This window comes from Pagrus major, chromosome 24 (genome assembly GCF_040436345.1).
Source record: "Pagrus major chromosome 24, Pma_NU_1.0".
Classification (NCBI taxonomy): domain Eukaryota; kingdom Metazoa; phylum Chordata; class Actinopteri; order Spariformes; family Sparidae; genus Pagrus; species Pagrus major.
The window spans coordinates 14,476,828-14,501,992 of NC_133238.1; the positions used below are offsets into that span (position 1 = coordinate 14,476,828).

A 25,165-nucleotide genomic window follows, 5' to 3' on the forward strand; every position below is an offset into this window, starting at 1 on the left:
AACCTTTAAAACCTGTTTAGTTGGTCCTTCGTCATGATAACCCCGGCCCAGCCACTGACATAAGCGGTTCTTTGTTCTAGACCAGCAAAGTGTCGGCGGAGAGATACAAACTGGTTCCAGATTAGGCACTGGCTCTGAACCAGCACCTGAACCATAAGGTTGAACCAACTCTGTGCCAGCACTTGGTTTGCATTGATCAAAAAAAGGGGAAATTTAGGGTGTCCTGTCCAGCTCCACCCTCGAGTCCAAATATGGTCACGTCTGGTTCAAAACAACAACATGGCGTCAGCTGTAACGCCGAACTTGAGGGTTCAACAATCCACCAGCCACTGGGCGACGCCACAGAGGCTTTACACTTGATTGTGATAAGTAAAGTATAAATCGAGTCAGAATATTAAACACAACAGTTTTTATATATGCAAAGCACAGATACAAAATCTCCATGGCAACACAAACACAAGTTTCCATTAGACGCTCAGGTAGTAATCAGTTTACCGCTCGTAGTGGAGCTGATTTCATCGACAAACACAAGAAAATAGCAGTTATTCTTTACGTTTGTTTGTTTATGAAGCAGTAAATACATGCAGAATGACACATACATGACATCATCGATGACATCATTAAATCACAGCTCATTCCTGCCACGTGAGCAGAATCACCAGTTTTTGAAATGTAAATAGTGTTAAGAGTTGAAAACCAAACAAATATCTACGCCGATCCAACAGAATCAAACTCCTGTCGTCACAGTCATCGTATCTCTGTTGGGTCAGTCTGTGGCGTCGGCGGCGGACTCCACCACCACCTCGCTGTCAGCAGTCCTGTGTGTCAGCAGGTGTCTGTTCAGGTGAGTTTTGCGGGTGTAGCTCTTGGGACAGTAAACGCAGGCGTACGGACGAACGCTGCTGTGAGACAACATGTGTTTCTTCAGATCGAACTTCCTCCTCAAACATTTACCGCATTCTGGACACGAGAAGGGCTTCTCTCCTGCACAGACAGACGACATCATCACATTATTTTACTGAGTGAAGATCCCGAAACTACAAATAATCCCAGAAAACGACAGAAAGGTTTTAACTAACAAACAAACAATCTGTTGGGTCACAAAATGTGTTTATTGCTCCGGACGATGATCAGATCCAATGTATTCAATAATCACTTTTTTCGGGGATTGTGGGTAAAACAAACAAACAAACAAACAAAAAGCAGCATGTAATCTGTAACTAGTAACTAAAGTAATCCCATAAATGTAGTGGAGTGGAAGTATAAAGTTACAGAAAATGTAAATAGTCAAGTAAAGTACAAGTACCTCAGTATAGTACTTGAGTAAATATACTTAGTTACATTCCATCAGTGAAACAGTTCTTTGTGTAACTGAGATGATTACAAACACTTCTCCAGCTCTCCTGTATAGTATGACATCATCACACCTGTACCTGAGGCGCCCCCTGCTGGCTCTCACCTGTGTGTATCCTCCGGTGCTCGGTCAGGTGACAGGAGATGGAGAAGGCCTTCCCGCAGTCCTGACAGACGTACGGCCGTTCACCTGTGTGAGTCCTCATGTGTTTCTGCAGGTCTCCTCCAGACGGCCAGCCCTTCCCGCACACCGTGCACACGTACGGGCGCTCCCCGGTGTGCCGCCGCACATGCACGTTGAGGCCGGCGAGCGCGGTGAAGTCTTTGGGGCAGTATGGGCAGCGGTAGGGCCGCTCGCCGGTGTGCGTCCTCAGGTGGCCCTCCAGGCCGTCGCGTGTCTTGAAGCGCTTGCCGCACTGCGGACACAGGAAGCGGCTCTCGGTGGTGTGGCTCGCCCGGTGCGAGTGGAGGCCGGTCAGAGAGCCGTACGTCTTGTTGCACTGGTCACACTGGTACGAGCGGAAGGTGTGTGTGCGCTGGTGGATACGAAGCTGGGTCACTCCTGAAGAACACGGGTAAATACCACAATTTATTCATGAGGGTTGGTGAGACACAAAAAACATCTCAAGATCTCAGGAGCTTTCAGCTGTATCGCAAAGACGTTATTAAGGCCCTGTGCTCCCACTCCAGACGGGGTGCACGCTAACGCTTTTATCTCAGCAGCTACAGTGAAAATTTGATCTTAAAAAGGGTGTAAAGAACATCTTTTCAGGTCAGCTTTGGATCTCAGGGCTGCTGTAGACTTGGATTACACTGGACGGATATGGATTTGAAAAGAAGAAGTTTTTTACACCCACAGTCAAGTGCAGAGTCATACCTGGAGGAATAAACACCCGGAGTCACGTAGGAATCTACTGGATGAGCTGTATGGAGCAGTTTTCAGTTTTTTAAAGAGATGTAAACACTGACAACACTCAGCAGAATCTGATGTGACTCCGGGTGTTTACTCCTCCAGGTCTGGCTCTGCACCTGACTCCGGGTATAAATACCGTCTTTTCAAATCCGCTTGGGATCTCGGCTACTGGAGACTTTACCAGACAAGCTGTAAGGATTTGAAAAGGTGTTTTTTACACCCACAGTCAAGGGCAGAGCCAAACCTGGAGGAATAAACACCTGGAGACACATGTCAGGTGAGATTTCAGAAAGTTGAAAATGAACTCAGCACGGTGAGTCAGGACTGAATGATTGCCGTCAGATTCAGTGTTATTTCCACCTGTCGGCCGTTACCTGAAAAGGTCTGGTCACAGAAGCGGCAGTTGTAGCAGGGCTCCGCCCCCTCCACTGAGTGCGACTGCAGGTGTCGCAGCAGCTGCGTCTGAGAGCTGAACGTCTGATCGCACACTGTGCATGTGAGGTCCGGCAGCCGGTGCTGCAGCCGGTGGGCGTCTCTCTCCTTGGCCGACTCGAACACCTTATCACACCTGCTGCAGGTGAAACCTCCTTTGTCCATGTGGGTCTGCTTGTGATTGGACAGACTGGACAGGTGGCGGAACTCCTTGTCGCACTGGCCGCACTGGTAGACGGGGCGGGCGCGGTGGCTGCGCTGGTGCGACAGCAGCTCGGCTTTGGTTCTGAAGGTGGCGTTGCACTGGAAACAGGTGTGGGTCTTGAAGGGGCGGGGCCCTGGGGGGCGGGGCTCCGGGGGGCGGGGCTCTTCCTCAGGGTCACCTGGTAGAATCTGCAGGTTGATAGCTCCAGTCGCTGTTAAGGCCGAGCCACAGGACTTGTTGGTACGCAGGTGACGGATCACCTGAGGACAGCAGCGGTGGAACAAGTACTCATGAAAATACTCTGTTATAAGTTACAAGTACTCAGACTCTTACATTAGGCTCATTCCAGACCATTTAAAACAAGTTTCTACATGATGTTCAGGACAACAAGGAAGTAAAAGTACAACAGTGATATTAGATGATAATCATTGATGTTTTCATGTGTTCGTATCATAGTTGAGTAGAATATAAAACTACAGTACAAGTACCTGAGTAAATGTACTTAGTTACTTCCCAGCACTGACCTGAGAGCGGTAGATGAAACATTTGCCACACTGAGGACACTTGTGAGCCACCCGCTGAGAATTGTGGGAAATGCTGTACAGTGCGTTGGCTGTGACCTCAGAGCAGGACTGATCTGATTGGTCGACTGTGAAGAGAGGCGGAGTCAGAAAAGACGTTCGGCCTTTGGTTCACTTGATCAGTGTGTGTTTGTGTGTGTGTTACCTGTGTCTTCTGATTGGTTGACAAAGTTTCCAGGTGAGTCCTTCAACCTGACAGGAGAGAAGGTGATTGGTGGACTGATCAAAGGAGGCGGGACACAGCTGAAATCTGAGCCAATCAGGAGGACTCACCTGTCCACCTCCAGAATCACAGGCGGTGTGGCACATTCGTCTCCACCCTCCACTGAGCTCTGATTGGACGCCTCCTGCTCCTCCGGTGACATGGTCTCACCAATCACAGTCTCCTCCACCTCCTCCTGCTCGTCCTCCGCCATCACCACCACCTCCACCTTCACCAGCTCCACGTCGAGCTGGATGGGACCGTCCATGGCAGAGAGAGGGTCTGACTGGACCTCTGTGTCGACGGGAGGAGGGTCAGGATTGGTCGGTTTGGTGAAGAGGGGGTGGGACCAGGCTGAGAGGAGGATCTTCTCTGTGTCGTGACTCACTGAGAAAAAATACGAGAGAGGTAATCGATAAACAACAACAACAACAACAGAAATTGTGTTTATATTTGACGAAGCTTTTTGTAATTTCGTACCCATGGTGGTCGTTTGTCCCAGCAGACAGCTCTGATTGGTCAGCAGCTCCCTCAGATCCTCCCTGTCCGCTTCCTGCAGACAGTCCTCCACACCACCAGGGGCAGCATCGAGCCAGGAAGACACCTGACAGACACGCCACATTAAGTTCAGTTGACTTATGTGCAGAGCTCCACTGAGAAACATCATGTTTTTGAGTTTTCTTCAGTATCAAAGTAATCCAGTGATAGTTGTCTGCACATGAGTACACTGCTAACAGGACGTGCTAACAGCTGACTCAGCATATTTTTAAAAGGTAACATCATACTTCCTGTTTACACCCTCCAAAGCGTAGCTCAGTGTCGCACTTTGACAACTCTTTATACTTTATACACTTTATAATTCACATGTGGGGTATTAACTGACATATTTTATGTCGTAGCATAAAACATGTTAATCTCTTGAGCTTGTGTTAATCACAGACCCTATTTCAAACATCTAACCAAACTCCATTCAAAAAACATTGACTTAAAGAGGAGGGAACTAATGACATTCACATCAGCCTCTGCTGTGCTTTGAGGGTGCTGCTAGTAAGATACTGTTAGCACGCTAAACTGAGATAGTCCACACACTACACCAGACATCCTACAGCTGAAACACGTTGACGTTGTGTGTGTGGAGGACGAGTCACTGAGGACCTGTTTGAAGTCGGGCACGGGGAACAGCTGCTCGATCCTGGACAGGAAGTCAGATACGAGAGACTGGAGGGCGGAGTCGAAACTCTGGTTGAAAACCTCCTGAAACAAACATGAACAGGACTGTTGGCACCGAACAGAGACCTCTGTGCTGCTGTATCATGCAGAGGCAGCACCGACCTGCAGGAGGCGCTGTCTGTCAGCTGGACTCTCCGTCAGCGTATCAGTCAGAGTCACCAGAGCAGAACAACATTCATCGAGCTCTTCATCAGCCTGCTGACAAACACACAAACAGTCGACACTGAGCGGAACAGAAAATAAAACATTCACCTTCAAAGTAAAATCGACAGTTTTTTACATGGAGTTTGGAAACTTATCAGCGTAATTATTTTAATTTCTGTCCGGCCGATTTGCAAACTTTTGGGGCTTTTATGTAACTAAGTTATTTTACTTTTTAGTTTTTTTAAAATCAAATTTTCTGATGTACAACAATAATGGCAGGATTTTCTATTATACATATTTACCTTCACGAAGTCAGAGAATATTAAAATCGACAGTTTTTTGCATGGAGTTTGGAGCGTTTCAGTTAAACTATTTTTGTTTTTATGGAAATTTCTTTATCTGGTAGAATTGCAAACTTTATGTAGCTGCATGTTATTCTACATTTTTGTTATTTTAAGTTGTATCACACTTTCTGAGCTAAAACAAATATTTTTAAATGGCTTTTTAAAACCCAAATTGTGGGACTGGTCTTCAGTATTTCTCCTTGTTGATGTTTTCCTTTTCTTTGTTTTGTTCTGACTCGCTGTAAACGAAGGTCACCCGTCAATGATCTCTGGAGCATAAATAAAGGTTGATTGATTGACTGACAGGATAATAATAATTTAATGTGTTTGTCCATAATAAAAGAAAATAGTGAGAGGAGGAGGTCAGAGACGCAGCCGGAGTCTCACCGCTGCCTCGGAGACGGAGTGGATTTTGTCCAGGCAGGTGTGGACGGCTTCAGGGTCCGGCTCACAGAGGGTCACCTGAAGCAAGAGTACTTGAGTAAGTGTACTTAGTTACATTACATCATCGTCTGGGTCGTGAGTCATCGTCAGTCACCTTGGCTCTGAGCGCCAGCAGCAGCAGACTCCTCTGTCTGTCCGTCAGCAGCTGTGGGACGGCCTCGGTTACCAGGGAAACGAAGTCCTCCAACATCCCATAATGCTTCACGCTCTGCTGGCGTGCGACCTGCCACATGGCTGCCGTCAGCAGGCGGAGAGGAGGGACGAGGAGGCGCAGGGAGGACAGGGGGGGAGTGGAGGCTGCGGAGGCAGAGGAGGACATGACAACATGAAAGATGGCGGCTGATGTCTCTGAGTCCTGGTGCTGCTCAGGCTCAGATATCACACAGGTGAAACTGTTACTTCTGATCCGGTCCCAGAAGTAATAATGAGCAGACTTCAGCAGGGACTTTGGTTTGCTCCCGCTCAAAGCCAAACTCCATTAAAAAATGTAATAACTCTTCATTAAAACTTTATTAGACTGGATTTCACACAGTGAACAGAGGTGTTACTTCAGTCATGGCTCATGTAGTGTGTCAGTGCCACCACACCTGAAGACAGGTAAACACGGATACTAATGTACCATCAGTGAAGTGTTTCTGTCAGCTCAGCTGTGACTTCTGCTGATCTGACCACAGGAGTCAGAAGTGTCAGACTTCAGCAGGGACTTTGACTTGCTTCCATTCCCAACAAAACTCCATTAAAAAAACAATAGATTTAAGGATTTGTTGATTAGCGACATAGTAAAACTCACATAAACGGGATTTATTCACGTTGCCTAAATAAAGACAACATTCTCCACAATTCGTCGTTAAAGTCTAACACAGGAGATGGATCTCTTTTCTTTTTTGACGCTTTTTACAGTGTCAGCAGTTGCCACAGCAACATGTAGTGCGTGTGTTATAGTTCATTATTTGAGGATGTGGATGATGATGAATGAGGACATGTGATAAATAAATATGTAACACAAAGACGGTGTGTGGTTTTACAGGAGGCACACAGAGAGGCTAGCCCCGGAAGGCTAGCTAGTTGGCTAAAACGATAATACATTTTATCCGTCTTAAAACGCTTTTCTTCACTAAAATATTCGCTATTTTATGTGTTGCACACATGCCGAATTAAACTACAACTACAGACGAGTCGTAATGGCAATTGTGAGATTTTCTTTTACATTTATTACCTTTCCATGGGTCAAACAATGTTAAAATCGTCAGTTTTTTGCACGGAGTTTGGAGCGTATCCGTCCAACTATCAACAACACAACTTTGGCTAGCTGGCTAACGTTTGCTCCTTCATTAGGCCGAAGAATGAGACACTTGTGATGAAACACAGTAAACTGGTTATCAAACGTCATCAACACTCACCCATCATACTTCTACTGTCGCACACCTCCTGTTCACGTTACAACACTGCACTGAAACCAGGTTAGCACGGCGAGCTAACAGCTAACCAGTGTTTACAGTCCAGCTAACTGCAGCCCCGCCCCTCACACCGGAAACACACCGATCACTTCCGGTTGTGAGTGAGGTCATTGTGGCCTCTGCAGGTAGATGATGATGATGTTATTGTATTGTTAAAGGACTGTGACCACGCTGAGCAGGACCTTTTATACTGTAAACATAACTGAAGTATCACAGATAGTTTGGCATCTCTGTTCTGCCATTTCATTTTAATTATTGCCCAAACATGTGAGTTTATTCATAAAAACTGAGCTAATATCAGATAAAACTGATATCTGACAGACTGTAGCTGATGAGAACAACAGCAGACACATATAAGTGAAGGAAATTAACATATTAATGGATCAAGTTTATTTTATTTATTCAAATAAGTGAAAACGTATCAAAAAACAACACAAGAGTAGTTTTATAATGTTTACAACCTAAAGTATGGAGGACTAAACCGAAAATAAATAAGTATTCATTCATTTATAACATTTGACATGAATAGATATCTCTGCTCTAATCAGCCTCTGAATGTATCCACCTTTGTATAAATTCAAATATTTATTTATTTATTATTTAATTTATTTAATTTACTTCTGTCTTTATCTCCATTTGCATGTGAAGACGGCAGCGATGAACAATTATTTTCTCTTTTGATGAATCTGTTCAGTCTTTAATGAATCTGAAATAACTTTAAAAGGATCTTAATTAAAGTGAAGTTCATTTTATCACCACATGACACCGACACTAAATATCAGTCATTTAAAATAAAAAGTGAGCAACATAACCGTCATTGTGAGATTTATCGGATCAATGAAACCATTAATCAGTTACTCACCAGTGAAACGACAGTGATTGGCTCCTCTCTCACCTCTCACCTGACACATAATCCAGGTGTAATCCCTCCGTCCCCCTGTGCTTCAGTAACTGGATTAACAGACTTCAGTTGACAGCAGCCCAGAAAGCAAACGAGACAAACCGCAAGAAAGACACGAGAAAAACCACCAACACGGAGGAGAGAGGCAGCGGGACCGGGCCTGTGGAAGAACCGGCGGCCATTTTGTTGGATGGCTGTTGTTTTTTGTATGCGTCTGGATCAGAGCGGAGCAGATCGGAATCAACAGTCAGGACTGGATCTGTGGATCTGATGCTTCGTCATCCTCTCCTTCCTCCTGTGCTCCTCTCAAACGGTCTACCGGCCAACTGCTAACTGCACTTAGCTTCAACTAGCCGCTGATACAATTAAATTCAGTGTTAACTCCTTTAGCTTCTATATTTCAGCCTGTGACTCCAGCTGCCTTTGCATTAGCTGTAAATTTAGCCTGATTGTTACTTAACCCAGCAGGTTTTCATTTAACGTAGCTGTTAGCCTGGTTGTAATTAACCTAACTAGCTTGACTGTAATTTAGTTTTGTTAAAATTTAGCCTTGTTGTTCGATAGCCTGGCTGCAATTTAACCTAAATTTAGCCAAGCTTGAATAAAGCCTGCCTGTAAAATGTTAGCGTTTTTTTGTTTTAGCTAGGTATTAATCAGACCCAGTATCTTTGGTTGTAGTTATTTTAGCCTAGCTAACAAAACGTGGCTGTTAATTACTTGAACTGTACACTAAGCTGAACTGGTGCTAATTTAGCCACTTTGTAAATTAACCCTGCTGCAGTTTAACCTATGTTTAATCTAGCTGGCTATAATTTAGCCTAGCTTCAAAATCCAGCTTTGCCTAGCTTTCAAGTTAGCATGGCAGTAACAAAGCCATAGTGTAATTTAGCCCTAAAAACCCTTAGCCTTTTTGTAATTTAGCGAGGTCATACTGGGCCACCGTATCTGTTTATAAATAGCGCCTAGCTAACAAAGCCTGGCTATTAATTACTTTAGCTTATTCAGCTTCGTTTTAAGTTAGCCCGGCTGCAATTTAACCAAAGTCAGGTTTAATTGAGCCCGACTGTATCTGACGTCAGGTTTAGTTGAGCCCGACTGTATCTGACGTCAGGTTTAATTGAGCCCGACTGTATCTGAAGTCAGGTTTAATTTAGCCCGACTGTATCTGAAGTCAGGTTTAATTGAGCCCGACTGTATCTGAAGTCAGGTTTAATTTAGCCCGACTGTATCTGAAGTCAGGTTTAATTGAGCCCGACTGTATCTGAAGTCAGGTTTAATTTAGCCCGACTGTATCTGAAGTCAGGTTTAATTGAGCCCGACTGTATCTGAAGTCAGGTTTAATTTAGCCCGACTGTATCTGAAGTCAGGTTTAGTTGAGCCCGACTGTATCTGACGTCAGGTTTAATTTAGCCCGACTGTATCTGAAGTCAGGTTTAATTGAGCCCGACTGTATCTGAAGTCAGGTTTAGTTGAGCCCGACTGTATCTGACGTCAGGTTTAATTTAGCCCGACTGTATCTGAAGTCAGGTTTAGTTGAGCCCGACTGTATCTGACGTCAGGTTTAATTTAGCCCGACTGTATCTGAAGTCAGGTTTAATTGAGCCCGACTGTATCTGAAGTCAGGTTTAGTTGAGCCCGACTGTATCTGAAGTCAGGTTTAGTTGAGCCCGACTGTATCTGAAGTCAGGTTTAGTTGAGTCCGACTGTATCTGAAGTCAGGTTTAGTTTAGCCCGACTGTATCTGAAGTCAGGTTTAGCTGAGCCCGACTGTATCTGACGTCACGTTTAGTTGAGCCCGACTGTATCTGAAGTCAGTTTGTTTGTTACTAAAGCATAGTTAGCTGTATCTGTTAGCGCCAACACATAAACGAATCCTTGCGATGAATCCAGACAGAGAAGAAGCTGACGTGTTCTCGGACACAGAAGAGCCGGAGCCTCTGAGAGCAGGAGAGGAGGAGGAAGAGGAGGAGGGGGGGGAGGAGGAAGAGGAGGGGGAGGAGGAGGATGAGGAGGAAGATGCGAGGATCTTCAATGCCTGGATGCATCGGTACAGAGGAGGCGAACGGCAGGAGAAAATCGGAGAAGAGGAGGGTGAAGAGGCGCCAGAGGGGGGAAGACCTGAGAGCAGATGCAGCATCGAGCCACCGGTCCGGATGAGGGCCGACCGCCGGGCCTCGCTGCCGTGCCCGGTAAGAGAACCAGCAACTCTTCTGCACAGCTCAAAGCCTCTGGTGAGGCTAAAATAAACCTTCATAACTGGAGGACTTTGTCCAGGTTTAGTCCAGTTTTGTCTTTGACTTGAGTGGTTGTAGATCTAAATTAAATCTAGATGCAGCAGATGTTAATGTGTTTTACTTGATGTTGGATTGGGCTTGTTTGAGTTGAAGGGGACTGTCGGGCCCTGGCGGAGGTATGCACTCTTGTGATTGGCGTTCTAGTTGTCAATGTAAAAACCCGGACATGATCGTCTCAGCAGTCATCTTGAGGCGTCAGGTGAATGCTGGCTTCTTGTCAACATGGGACCTTCGTCATCACGTCCATGTTTGTGTGCTCGCCTGCAGCAGTTAACTCAGGTGACTCACCTGGAGGTACATTTACTGCAAGCTCCTTATTGTCAGGAGTAAGTGAGCAGCCGGACCAGTCGGATCACTTCATCCCAGTTTATTTAATCAGCTCAGAGAAACCCTGAGGCTGGAGAACATCAGCGAGGTGCAACTGGTCCAGGAGGTCTCGTTAGCTGTTCACCTCAGAGCCTCTCAGGATCCATTTTTAGCTGCATTAGCATGAGCGTTCTGCTGTAACGAGGGCGGCTCAGTGGACTCTGAGCTCTTTGGTCCAGTTGGGTGTTAAAGAGAAGCCACTAATCAGGCTTTTGGACTCGTGGTCTTGTTTATTTTTGCTTGTTTAAGTGGATCAGTGAGTCAGAAGAAGATAAAGATAAAATGTTGTGACTGGTGTTGAATCTGGGGGACCAGTTAAACCAGATAACGTCTCTGTCTCTGTCTGTCCAGGCTACTCTGTCGTCCATGCAGCTGTCTCGGCTGCACTCGTCCACTCAGGCTCCGGTGACGGCGAGGGTCCTCCTGCGCCGCTCCTCCTCCCGCCGCCTCCTGCCGTCGCCGCAGGAAGCGATAGCGCCCACCCCCGAGCGAAGACCCTCCCTCATTCCTCCTATCCCAGAGGCCACAGTGCCCGAGAAGAGGGGCACGTTCAGGAGACGCAACGTCATGTCGCTGGTGGGTAGACGGACGAGAAGAGATTCATGTTGCAAGATTTAAACTTTATTATGGTGATTGCAACAGATTGATGTACAAGTACCTCGGGCGTGTACTTCAGTCAGTATTACGAGGTGTTCTGAGGATGTTTGTGACGTGTTTGTGCTGCAGAGCGACGCCTACAGTGTGTGTCTCATCTGTCACAACGACCTGAGCCAGGGCAGCGGCGGCACCAGAGAGCTGCAGTGCACACACACCTTCCACAAAGAGGTAACACACACACACACACACACACACACACAGGTTGTGAAACGGTCTCAGCTCTGGTCTCCTGTCTGTTCAGTGTATAGAGGAGTGGCTGTGGAGGAAACAGTCCTGTCCCACCTGTCACGTCCAGGTGTCCGTCCCACAGCCCGTCTACTGGAACTCCACCAGGGTCAAAGTCCCCTAACTCCACCAGGAGGAGACAGTGACATCATCAGCCTTCGCCAAAACCTGAGGAGGGGACTGTGACATCACCAGAGTCCTTTAAAACGTTTAGCAGTCGACAATGACATCGTCAAAGTCTCCTAATATTCCAGTAGTGGACTGTGACATCATCAGAGTGTTTTAGTGTTGGATGGTGACGTCACTTAAGTCCTCGGGAACGTCCACCAGTCAACTGTGACATCATCACAGTGCCCCAAAACGTTTAGCAGATAACTATGACATCATTCATTCAAGAGGACAGTGACGTCAGAGTCCTGGAAAACATCATTAGGAGAGGATGATGACATCATCAAGGTAGTCTCAAATCATAAGCAGTGGACTCTTACGTCACTGAATCACACGAGACGTCCAGTGGTTAACTGTGACATCATCAGGGCCCCATAAAACGTCCATTCATAGGGTGTGACATCATCACAGTCTTTAGGATCTAAAATGGTGGACTGTGACATCGTCATAGTCCCCCTATCAGAGGACTGTGACGTCATGACATCATCCAAACACATGACAACATGGAGCTAGACGACGATGTCACCATAAACATGCAGTGATGACCTCATGACAGAGTTTAGCAGGTAGAGTGAACTGAATGAATGAAACCACAGTGACCTCACTCTGTGTGTGTGCACGTGTGTGTGTGCGTGTGCGTGTGCGTGTGTGTGTGTGTGTGCGTGTGTGTGTCTGTGTGTGTGTGTGTGTGTGTGTGTGTGTGTGCGTGTGTGTGTGTGTGTCTGTGTGTGTGTGCGTGTGTGCGTGTGTGTGCGTGTGTGCGTGTGTGTGTGTGTGTCTGTGTGTGTGTGCGTGTGTGTGTGTGTGTGCGTGTGTGTCTGTGTGTGTGTGTGTGTGTGTGTGTGTGCGTGTGTGTGTGTGTGTGTGTGTGCGTGTGTGTGCGTGTGTGTGTGTGTGTGCGTGTGTGTGTGTGTGTCTGTGTGTGTGTGCGTGTGTGTGTGTGTGTGCGTGTGTGTGTGTGTCTGTGTGTGTGTGTGTGTGTGTGTGTGCGTGTGTGTGTGTGTGTGTGTGTGTGCGTGTGTGTTAGTGATATTTTTACATTTGTAGCTGCGTCGTTCAGATTTTTGAATAAAGTTTGATTGAACGAAGACGTGTTGTGTGTCCTGATGTTTGTAAGATAAAGTGTCAGGTACCAGTACAAAGTAAAAGTACTCATACCTCACAGTGGAAATACTCCACTACAAGTACAAGTACTGCATTCAAAACCTTAAAAGTACTGTCAGCAAAATGAACTACAAGTGTTTACTATTAAATCTGACTGATCTAAATCTAAACTGTAATCTGAAAAGTAACTAGTAACTAAAGCTGTCAGATGTAGTGAGTACAAGTGTAAAGGTGTATAAAATGGGAATACTCGAGTAAATCACCTCGACTTTGTTCTGTTACAGTACTTGAGTAAAAGTACTTAGTTACTTTCCAGGTTACACACGCTGATAAATGATAATGTAGTGAAGTGTTTTGTAATCATCTCAGTTACACAAAGAACTGTTTCCACTGATGGGATGTAACTAAGTACTTTTACTCAAGTACTGGACTTAAATACATCTTTGAGGTACTTCCACTCCACTACATGTTGTGGTGTCGACCTGTAGTATAAAGTATATACATGTAAATATATGTATCATTCAGTTGTACTTGTACTTTTCATACTTAAGTACATTTAACATCAGATACTTTAAGACTTTTACTCGAGTACTGTCCACACGGGGACGTCCCTGTTCAGATGGAGGAAACAGCGCCCCCTCTGCTCCGCTGCGGTCTCGCGGTGGCCGGAGGCGGTACTGCAGGCGGAAGTGCTGCACCTGTTGCAGCGGTGACGCCTCTCGTCAGTAACTTCTCCACCCAGCGACCTGCTGCACCTGAAGCCCATCACCTGCGGAGCTCGTGGACAGGGCCGCAGTGTTTTGCCGCCGTGAGGAGCAGAGCAGGACTTCATGGACAAACTGAAGAAGGTGCTGAGCGGCCAGGATGACGCGAGCGCGGACGGAGGAGGGATACTGGAGGTAACGCAGCTAACTGTTGTTAGCATGTTAGCTTCTGTCTGTCGCTGCTTCATGAGCTCAGCTGTTTAAAACAACAACCGGCACAAACTGTGACTTCACACGTCGTGTTGTTCAGTTACTGCAGGAAAAGTACTCACACAGCACTTTAAGTACTCCGTTACAAGTAAATATCCTGCAGACTACTTCTCAGTGAGAGTACTGTTACACCTGGGCTGACTGCAGCCTCACTTTATATCACTACTGTAACATGGAGCTCACTGTTGTTTCATGTCAGTCAGTCATCAGTTCACTGCTGTCACATCCTGGAGTCTGAGCGAAACCTGGCAGGTCAATATTTCTTTTAGCCTGAAGCATCCGGCTGCTCAGCCGCTCACAGCGATGGGACGCTTGCATTAGTTATTATTATTAAATTATGAGACAAGAAGTCAAGTTATGAGACAAGAAGTCAAGTTATGAGACAAAAAGTCAAAATTATGAGACAAAAAGTCAGAATTATGGGACAAAAAGTCAAATTATGAGACAAAAAGTCAAGTTATGGGACAAAAAGTCAAGTTATGAGACAAAAAGTCAAGTTATGGGACAAAAAGTCAAATTATGAGACAAAAAGTCAAAATTATGAGACAAAAAGTCAAGTTATGGGACAAAAAGTCAAGTTATGAGACAAAAAGTCAAGTTATGGGACAAAAAGTCAAATTATGAGACAAAAAGTCAAAATTATGAGACAAAAAGTCAAGTTATGGGACAAAAAGTCAGAATTATGAGACAAAAAGTCAAATTATGAGACAAAAAGTCAAGTTATGGGACAAAAAGTCAAGTTATGAGACAAAAAGTCAAGTTATGGGACAAAAAGTCAAATTATGAGACAAAAAGTCAAAATTATGAGACAAAAAGTCAAGTTATGGGACAAAAAGTCAGAATTATGAGACAAAAAGTCAAAGTTATGAGACAAGAAGTCAAGTTATGAGACAAAAAGTCAAGTTATGAGACAAAAAGTCAAAGTTATGAGACAAAAAGTCAAGTTATGAGACAAAAAGTCAGAATTATGAGACAAAAAGTCAAGTTATGGGACAAAAAGTCAAGTTATGAGACAAAAAGTCAAGTTATGGGACAAAAAGTCAAATTATGAGACAAAAAGTCAAGTTATGAGACAAAAAGTCAAATTATGAGACAAAAAGTCAGAATTATGAGACAAAAAGTCAAGTTATGGGACAAAAAGTCAAGTTATGAGACAAAAAGTCAAGTTATGGGACAAAAAGTCAAATTATGAGACAAAAAGTCAAAATTATGAGACAAAAAGTCAAGTTATGGGACAAAAAGTCAGAATTATGAGACAAAAAGTCAGAATTATGAGACAAAAAGTCAAGTTATGGGACAAAAAGTCAAATTATGAGACAAAAAGTAAAAATTATGAGACAAAAAGTCAAGTTATGGGACAAAAAGTCAAGTTATGAGACAAAAAGTCAAGTTATGGGACAAAAAGTCAAATTATGAGACAAAAAGTCAGAATTATGAGACAAAAAGTCAAGTTATGGGACAAAAAGTCAGAATTATGAGACAAAAAGTCAAGTTATGGGACAAAAAGTCAAATTATGAGACAAAAAGTAAAAATTATGAGACAAAAAGTCAAGTTATGGGACAAAAAGTCAAGTTATGAGACAAAAAGTCAAGTTATGGGACAAAAAGTCAAAGTTATGAGACAAAAAGTCAAATTATGAGACAAAAAGTCAGAATTATGAGACAAAAAGTCAAGTTATGAGACAAAAAGTCAAAGTTATGAGACAAAAAGTCAAATTATGAGACAAAAAGTCAAGTTATGAGACAAAAAGTCAAAGTTATGAGACAAAAAGTCAAATTATGAGACAAAAAGTCAGAATTATGAGACAAAAAGTCAAGTTATGGGACAAAAAGTCAAGTTATGAGACAAAAAGTCAAGTTATGGGACAAAAAGTCAAATTATGAGACAAAAAGTCAAAATTATGAGACAAAAAGTCAGAATTATGAGACAAAAAGTCAGAATTATGAGACAAAAAGTCAAGTTATGGGACAAAAAGTCAGAATTATGAGACAAAAAGTCAAGTTATGGGACAAAAAGTCAAATTATGAGACAAAAAGTCAAAATTATGAGACAAAAAGTCAAGTTATGAGACAAAAAGTCAAAGTTATGAGACAAAAAGTCAAATTATGAGACAAAAAGTCAGAATTATGAGACAAAAAGTCAAGTTATGGGACAAAAAGTCAAGTTATGAGACAAAAAGTCAAGTTATGGGACAAAAAGTCAAATTATGAGACAAAAAGTCAAAATTATGAGACAAAAAGTCAGAATTATGAGACAAAAAGTCAGAATTATGAGACAAAAAGTCAAGTTATGGGACAAAAAGTCAGAATTATGAGACAAAAAGTCAAGTTATGGGACAAAAAGTCAAATTATGAGACAAAAAGTCAAAATTATGAGACAAAAAGTCAAGTTATGAGACAAAAAGTCAAAGTTATGAGACAAAAAGTCAAATTATGAGACAAAAAGTCAAAGTTATGAGACAAAAAGTCAAATTATGAGACAAAAAGTCAAAATTATGAGACAAAAAGTCAAATTATGAGACAAAAAGTCAAGTTATGAGACAAAAAGTCAAAGTTATGAGACAAAAAGTCAAGTTATGAGACAAAAAGTCAAAGTTATGAGACAAAAAGTCAAATTATGAGACAAAAAGTCAGAATTATGAGACAAAAAGTCAAGTTATGGGACAAAAAGTCAAGTTATGAGACAAAAAGTCAAGTTATGGGACAAAAAGTCAAATTATGAGACAAAAAGTCAAAATTATGAGACAAAAAGTCAGAATTATGAGACAAAAAGTCAAGTTATGGGACAAAAAGTCAGAATTATGAGACAAAAAGTCAAGTTATGGGACAAAAAGTCAAATTATGAGACAAAAAGTCAAAATTATGAGACAAAAAGTCAAGTTATGAGACAAAAAGTCAAAGTTATGAGACAAAAAGTCAAATTATGAGACAAAAAGTCAAAATTATGAGACAAAAAGTCAAGTTATGAGACAAAAAGTCAGAATTATGAGACAAAAAGTCAAAGTTATGAGACAAAAAGTCAAAGTTATGAGACAAAAAGTCAAAGTTATGAGACAAAAAGTCAGAATTATGAGACAAAAAGTCAAGTTATGAGACAAAAAGTAAAAATTATGAGACAAAAAGTCAAAGTTATGAGACAAAAAGTCAAAGTTATGAGACAAAAAGTCAGAATTATGAGACAAAAAGTCAAGTTATGAGACAAAAAGTCAAAGTTATGAGACAAAAAGTCAAGTTATGAGACAAAAAGTCAAGTTATGAGACAAAAAGTCAAGTTATGAGACAAAAAGTCAGAATTATGAGACAAAAAGTCAAGTTATGAGACAAAAAGTCAGAATTATGAGACAAAAAGTCAAGTTATGAGACAAAAAGTCAAAGTTATGAGACAAAAAGTCAAGTTATGAGACAAAAAGTCAAAGTTATGAGACAAAAAGTCAGAATTATGAGACAAAAAGTCAAAGTTATGAGACAAAAAGTCAAAGTTATGAGACAAAAAGTCAAAGTTATGAGACAAAAAGTCAGAATTATGAGACAAAAAGTCAAGTTATGAGACAAAAAGTCAAAGTTATGAGACAAAAAGTCAAGTTATGAGACAAAAAGTCAAGTTATGAGACAAAAAGTCAAGTTATGAGACAAAAAGTAAAAATTATGAGACAAAAAGTCAAAGTTATGAGACAAAAAGTCAAGTTATGAGACAAAAAGTAAAAATTATGAGACAAAAAGTCAAAGTTATGAGACAAAAAGTCAGAATTATGAGACAAAAAGTCAAGTTATGAGACAAAAAGTCAAAGTTATGAGACAAAAAGTCAAGTTATGAGACAAAAATTAAAATTATGAGACAAAAAGTCAAATTATGAGACAAAAAGTCAAGTTATGAGACAAGAAGTCAAGTTATGAGACAAAAATTAAAATTATGAGACAAAAAGTCAAATTATGAGACAAAAAGTCAAGTTATGAGACAAGAAGTCAAGTTATGGGACAAAAAGTCAAATTATGAGACAAAAAGTCAAATTATGAGACAAAAAGTCAAGTTATGAGACAAGAAGTCAAGTTATGGGACAAAAAGTCAAGTTATGAGACAAAAAGTCAGAATTATGAGACAAAAAGTCAAGTTATGAGACAAAAAGTCAAATTATTATCATCAGTCTTTAAAGTGAACATGAACTTGATGATGTCGTCGCTGCAGAGAGCCAATCAGGCGTCGACACTGGCCTGGGGGACGAGGATGAAGGGCTTCGTCATCTGCTTCGTTCTGGGCGTCGTCTGCTCCATCCTGGTGAGTTCCCATGGTAACAGCCTGTCTGTCTGACTGTTTGTATGGTAACAGCCTGTCTGTCTGTCTGTCTCCATGGTAACCACCTGTCTCCGTGTCAGGGTACCTGTATGCTGTGGATTCCAGGTGTCGGTCTCGCTGTGTTCGCTGTCCTCTACAGTGTGGGAAACATCTGCGCTCTGGCCAGGTAACAACCAGAACCAAACCAGAACCAAACCAGAACCAAGCCAGGTGTGAACTGGTCCAATGAGTTCCAAACCACGCAGACACAGACGGAGCTGAACCCGGTCGAACGGGGTCATTAGAAACCTCCTAATACTGGTCCTCCTTGAGTTAAGTGAGGGACTACATTACCCATCATCCCTCGGGGCCTGTGTTCAGCTCTGTGTGGACTGCTTGGTGGCCCTCTAGTGGTGGCAGTGATGATCACACTCTGCAGTAACTGATGATTCTCAGCTCACCTTCAGCCTCGTTAACGTCTGAATGATTTCAGCACCATGTTCCTGATCGGTCCGTGTCGGCAGCTGAAGACCATGTGTGCTAAAGAGCGAGCGTTCGCCACCGCCATCATGCTGGTGAGCGCCAACGCCTGTAACAGATTACATCTCACCGCTCTGATACTGTCTGACACTGTCTGTGTGTGTCTGCAGGTGTGTCTGGTGTTGACGCTGTGTGCAGCCTTCTGGGTGAGACACACGCACACACACACACACACACACACACACACTCACACACACACACACACACACACACTCACGCACACACACACACACACACACACACACGTTTTAAAGGCCATTTTGTGAGTTTTTGGTTTTAACGTCTTTGTTTGTCTCTGCAGTGGAAGAATAACGGTCTCGCTCTGCTGTTCTGTGTCCTTCAGTTTCTGGCGTTCACCTGGTATAATACACACACACACACACACACACACATACACACAAACACACGCACACACACACACACACACATATTGAATATCTGTCTGATTGTTGTTGTTCATCACAGGTACGGCCTGTCATACATCCCCTTTGCCAGGTAACACACACACACACACGCACACACACATAGAGCTAATCATTTAGCACCGAATGCTAACTGTTTAGCACCGAATGCTAACTGTTTAGCACCGTAAACCGTCAACCTAAGATGTCTGACAGTTTTTAATCCCCCCTCTTGGTCTTTCAGGGACGCCGTCATGAAATTATTCTCAATGTGCGTCTAAACATCTCTGTCCGACCAATCAGGACGCAGCGAGGTGTGTATCCAACGTCCAATCAGCAGCGAGCAGCTTCTCCTGGGGAACTCTTGAACTGATCGAGGCCTTAAACATTTCTGCTGGTTTCCATGGAGACCAGTTAACACTACCTGTACAGTCCTTGTTGTCGTAGTCGTAGCCACTGTTAGCTGTTAGCTGTTAGCTGTTAGCTGTTAACTGTTAGCATGTCTGTCCTTCCAATGCCGAATCTTAATTTTTATATTTTAAAGCAGCTGCAGGGTCGTATTCTGAGTTAAGAACAAACGACAGCCTTTCTTTAACGATTTGAACCAAAATAATCTGAAGATGAAATGAAAATGCCTTTTTTACCCGTTTACATCACACGTTGGTATTTTTATATCAGAATCCAGTCGTGTTTTCTTCCTGAGCTCAGACTTCAGGTCAGAAAGACGCCACAGCAGCAGGTGTCATGTTTTAATCGCTCACCTCTCCGTGACACATCAACTCTTATTTTCAGGTGATTAAACACTAATAACAACACACTTATGAATATTATCTTCCGTTTCTGCCACGTCTGTTCTGCCGGGCGTCAGTACCTTTCACACACTGGACCTTTAAAGTCCGGCAGAGCTTCAGGAGTGCAGCGGTGAATCAGCGATACGCTGAGAGACGTCACGCTCACAGAGCAACGTTACAGGACAGAGATCAGATGTTCACACACGTCACCAGGATCAGAACCACTGAGGTCGTGTCCTCGCTGCGTTTTCTGGGTCTTTGATGTCTTCATATATTTATTTAGTAACACTTTATAATATCTGTCGTATCGTTAAAATAAACAATTATATGTGATAATGACATTTCTTTATAAACTGTTTATTAGCAGCTGTTCATAACACTTTGTAACTGTTAACTTAACGTTTTAACCTTCACAGCTGATTAATGAACCATCTCATTGTTTAACGGTGAAATCACCGAAGTAAATCTAATTAACTGTCATTAATCTTTGATGGTTATTATAAAGTGTTACTCACGTCAGTACGTTCTTTTAACGAAGAAATAAGTTTAATACATTTCAGTCAAAATTGGCCAAATTTGTTACTTTTCTTCTGTCAGAGTCCAAACGATCATCAGTCCCGTCAGGATGCACAGATTTAACTTCTACTTCCTGATTTTTAAAGTGAAAAATGGATCATTTCAAAATAATCAGTTGGACTCATCTTCAGCTGTGAATTAAAATAGGAGTGAACGTCTGTGACCACAAAGAACGACCAGACTCAACATGTGCAGCAGATTATTCACGAGATCAACATTAGATTAATTTATATGACGCTTAAAAACTGCTTTTGTTGTCTCTAAATGTTTTGTTACAACTTTACATTACATTTTCTGTGCCGGACGGAGACGGACCGACTGGCCGGTTTTGACTCCACAGAACCAGCTGCAGCGTCTCCAGTGTCCTTAAAGATATCCAGCTGTGTGACTCGGACTGTCGGCTGTTTGTTTTATTCACATGATGTTATAATACGGTTATAATGAACACAATATCAATATTTAATTTGTTTATATGAGGCTTAAAAGGCCTTTTAATGTCTGTAACGTTCACGCTGCTTCTAGTGAGAATCAATCACCAGAATAAATGTTTTGTTTCAACGTTACGTTTTCTGTCTTAAAATAGCTGTGTCGGTATAAAGGAGCCGGTTCTGACTCCACAGAACCAGCTGCAGCGTCTCCAGGTGTCCTTAGAAATATCCTCCTGATGACGTGACGTCTGCTGGATCAGAACTAATCCATCATGACTCTTTGATTTGTAACATATTGATATCTGAGCATATTGTGATTGATGGTGCAGCCCGGGTGTATTCATAAAAATATAACGAGGGACCGAGCTCGTCCTCGTTCTCACCGTCCGGTCCAAACGATGTCAGCAGAACCATTTCGCTGAGCTGAACTCAGAGTTAAACATTTCCTGTGTTGTATCATGAATCTGTGATCTGTTCTCGTTGTGTCGACACTGTTTTAATAAATCTGTTGGTCTGTTTAAGAAGCGACCTGTTTCCTCCGCCTGTCTGGACGCATGTTGATGTCTTCTCTTTAATCTGTAATGTGTCTCGTCCGTCTGTGTGTGTTTTCTGATGTTTACCTTCCTCCCTCGTCTTCTTCACACCTGTTAAGTCTGTAAATCTCTGTAATCTCCGCCCGCCGCTGCCTGCTGATTAAAACACACACACACAATCAAACACACACTTAAGCACACAGTCCGGGTGTCGTGTGTCGGAGCTCTCAGACGTTCTCCGTTTGGATCTGACCTATTCTCCATTACATGCTGATCTGAACAGCTGATGGTGTTTTTCTTCAGCAGCGTCACATGACATTTAAACCTCCAGCAGGACCACTCATACTTGTTCTACCCTGGTGTGGTTCAGACAGGTTGAACGGTGGCACAATGTTTTTTACTGCCACATATCCTCCAACCAGGCGACGTTATCGTCTCGTGTCCCCGTCCACACAAATGTTTTCTCTTTGGAGACAAACTTTCAGATACATCTCCTCCACATTATTTTCAAAGTGTCTGAAAACGACCGTGTGTCGGTGAACAAACATCAGAGCTCAAATCGTTCATCCATCTTCTTCACACCAACTGACGGTGACTCAAATATCCAGCGTCCTCGTCCACAACGAAACATGAAGCGTTTGGGAGGAAGACATTTTCATTTATATCCAGTCTGGAGATTAAAACCTGAGTGAAGTTAAAATCTTTGTGTTTCTAAATTAAAACGCGACATTGTCCAGATTTCCCCTCCTGAACAGCCTCAGGTGTTCTTCACATTAAACTGAACAAACAGCTTTTTTCCCCAATTTTTTCTTATTCAAAGTTCAGTTTTTCTTTTCTAAAAGAACGTTTGATTAATTCTTAGTGTTTTGCAAGTTTCTCTCTGTGGAGACGTCTTTTAAAAAACTACAGTTTTGTTTTTTTGCACCAAAATGTGATTTCAGTGTTTGTATTTATCTGCTCTGGTGTTTCTAAAAATTGATCCAAAGAAAATAATTTACATGTTTCGTTTAATGAATCATTGACTCGTTAATCAGAGTGCTGATATTTTCCTTGTGTTGTGATCGTCATCACGGGCCGATGAAGCCTCAGAGAAATTAAATCTGAGTGGTCGAGCGAGGTAGTGTGTGTGTGTGTGTGTGTGTGTGTGTGTGTGTGATGGAGAGAGAGAGTGGTCGAGCGAGCTACAGTCAGACTGATATCCTCTGATTGTTTGTGATGTGTTCAGTTGGAGGCTGAGCAGCTTCACATTACAAACCTGAAGTCAGTCCACTCTTTAATTAAGTCATTAATATTATTATTATTAATATTATTATTAACAGTTGTTTTGATTAACACGTGTTTTGTTTCTGGATTATTTCACCTCGTCAGCTCAGAGTCGTGTGTCACAGGTAAGTCCAGGAGCTTTACTCCTTTTAAAATGAAGGTGATCAAATGTTAAAAGTTAAATGTGATGTTTGAAACATGTTTTTATTGAATATTGTTTTTAATTTTATTGTATTTTATTAATCACCTGATCGCGTCTCCTCACGTCAGTTCAGCGTTTCCTTTTAACTCATCCACAGAGATTAAAATCCTCCGCTCCTCCAGCCGATCATCATTAAGTCATTATTTAATTAAAATAGACGCAGTATGTTCATTTATTTATAGTTAGAAAAACACCAAAATAAAAGTTATAATTTAGGCCTCAGATTTATTTAATTCTGAATGATAATAAAGGTTTTAATGATTTAAAGTTCTTTGATGTTTAAACCTGAAATGTTCTGGAGCAACACGTACATCCTGTCGTTCCTCCACATTAATATTATACATGATTTTCTATTTAAATACAATATTGATCAAATAAAAAAAAAAAAGATTTAAATAATGTTTTTGTATAAATTATAGGACTCTTGTTAAGTGGTTGTATTTACTCATCCATAATATAAATGTATAAATGATGTCATATTATTGTTTCTATTAAGTTTTAATAATTTATCATATTGATTGTAGGACATACAAATAGAGCACAAAACGGGCTAAAAAAGGTCAAAATGTACATTTAATTAGTTTTTTCAGTGCAGAAAACAAAAAATAATGAATCCTAATAAATAAATAAATAAATGTCTTCTTATAATGAAACTGTATTAAATGTAGCTTTGGACATGAAGGGAGAGTCGAGATGTAAGTGCTGGAATGAAACTGGAGCCGGTGAAACACAAATAAACAGATGGACTGAATCTAACAGCCTGTCTGGTGAGTTCAGGGTCCAAAATGTTTTCTGTATTTTCTGTGAAATGGTTTCAACTGAAGGTGACAGATCTGAGAGTTCAGCTTCTCTTCTGGAGTCACAGGCTCAGATTGTTTTGGCCGAGTTTACATCAAACTCAGAAATATGATTTAAATTTAGGTGGAATCAATTTTACAAAGACTGAAAGAAGCATTTTGAGGAAATGACGCACAAGATAAAATATATAAATGCAGAGGTATACAGTCTGACATCGTGGTGAAAATAATGTATATTTAGTCGAAATAAGAGGAAAAAGTTTAACACATTTAAGGTACGTACGGTCAGATGAGTCCTCAGGGTCTGTTACATGTTGAACAACTCAACACATCCGTGATGAATGAATTCAGTCAGTCAGAGACGTCGGTGGAACAATGAGTGAACATTAAATTAAAGTTGTCAAATGTATCAATATATTGTAGTTTATCAATCACTATCAATCTATCACTTGTTTTTTATACTGGTCATGTTTTCTGTTTCATGATTGATTGATTTTATTTATGGATATAAGAGAGAACATGAAGAGTTTCCAACATGTCATTAAACAGACACACATAACATTTATTATACAGACAGTAACATAATGGGCAATATTATTTATAGACAATAACATTTATAGATAATAACATTATAGGCAATATTATTTATAGACAATATTTATAGACAGTAACAACAGTTATAGACAATAAAATAACATTATAGACAATAACATTTATAGACAGTAAAATAACATTTATAGATAATAACATTTATAGACTAATATAACATTTATAGACAATAACATTTATAGACAGTAAAATAACATTTATAGATAATAACATTTATAGACTAATATAACATTTATAGACAATAACATTTATAGACAATAAAATGACATTTATAGACTATAACATTTATAGACTAATATAACATTTATAGACAATAACATTTATAGACAATAACATTTATAGACAATAAAATAACATTTATAGACTAATATAACATTTATAGACAATAAAATAACATTTATAGACTAATATAACATTTATAGACAATGACATTTATAGACAATAAAATAACATTTATAGACTATAACATTTATAGACTAATATAACATTTATAGACAATAACATTTATAGACTAATATAACATTTATAGACAATAACATTATAGACAATAAAATAACATTTATAGACAATAAAATGACATTTATAGACTATAACATTTATAGACTAATATAACATTTATAGACAATAACATTTATAGACAATAAAATAACATTTATAGACTATAACATTTATAGACTAATATAACATTTATAGACAATAACATTTATAGACTATAACAACATTTGTGACTAAAAGTTAACATATTAGGACAGGGACTGAAG

The 25,165-nt window shown here is 41.3% G+C and overlaps 3 protein-coding genes across 4 annotated transcripts; 2 read left to right on the top strand and 1 right to left on the bottom strand.

Moving 5' to 3' along the window:
• Window positions 1-394: 394 nt before the first annotated feature.
• Window positions 395-7,338, bottom strand: LOC140992370 (uncharacterized). Of its 2 annotated transcripts, none has more exons than XM_073462684.1 (12): window positions 7,249-7,338; window positions 5,943-6,145; window positions 5,792-5,866; window positions 5,019-5,111; window positions 4,842-4,940; window positions 4,167-4,290; window positions 3,758-4,073; window positions 3,630-3,676; window positions 3,428-3,552; window positions 2,641-3,163; window positions 1,460-1,915; window positions 395-984 (listed from the first exon to the last, which is right to left on the bottom strand). In XM_073462684.1, exons 1-12 carry the CDS (start codon window positions 7,253-7,255, stop codon window positions 767-769), a joined length of 2,286 nt encoding a protein of 761 aa, XP_073318785.1. In that variant the 5' UTR covers window positions 7,256-7,338; the 3' UTR covers window positions 395-766. The 2 variants fall into 2 exon arrangements, with proteins under 2 accessions (XP_073318785.1, XP_073318784.1); XM_073462683.1 differs by having other exon boundaries at window positions 665-984; window positions 5,019-5,114.
• Window positions 7,339-10,323: 2,985 nt separating this feature from the next.
• LOC141020383 (uncharacterized) lies at window positions 10,324-11,961 on the top strand. The gene is made up of 4 exons (XM_073495438.1): window positions 10,324-10,395; window positions 11,218-11,442; window positions 11,593-11,691; window positions 11,765-11,961. The coding sequence occupies exons 1-4, from the start codon at window positions 10,360-10,362 to the stop codon at window positions 11,870-11,872; spliced, it is 468 nt and encodes a 155-aa protein (XP_073351539.1). The 5' UTR covers window positions 10,324-10,359; the 3' UTR covers window positions 11,873-11,961.
• A 1,763-nt stretch (window positions 11,962-13,724) lies between these two features.
• Window positions 13,725-21,130, top strand: LOC140992279 (vesicle transport protein SFT2B-like). Its single transcript, XM_073462581.1, has 8 exons — window positions 13,725-13,919; window positions 18,178-18,267; window positions 18,366-18,451; window positions 18,758-18,839; window positions 18,915-18,950; window positions 19,106-19,164; window positions 19,270-19,299; window positions 19,450-21,130. The coding sequence occupies exons 1-8, from the start codon at window positions 13,851-13,853 to the stop codon at window positions 19,484-19,486; spliced, it is 489 nt and encodes a 162-aa protein (XP_073318682.1). The 5' UTR covers window positions 13,725-13,850; the 3' UTR covers window positions 19,487-21,130.
• The last annotated feature ends 4,035 nt before the right edge of the window (window positions 21,131-25,165 follow it).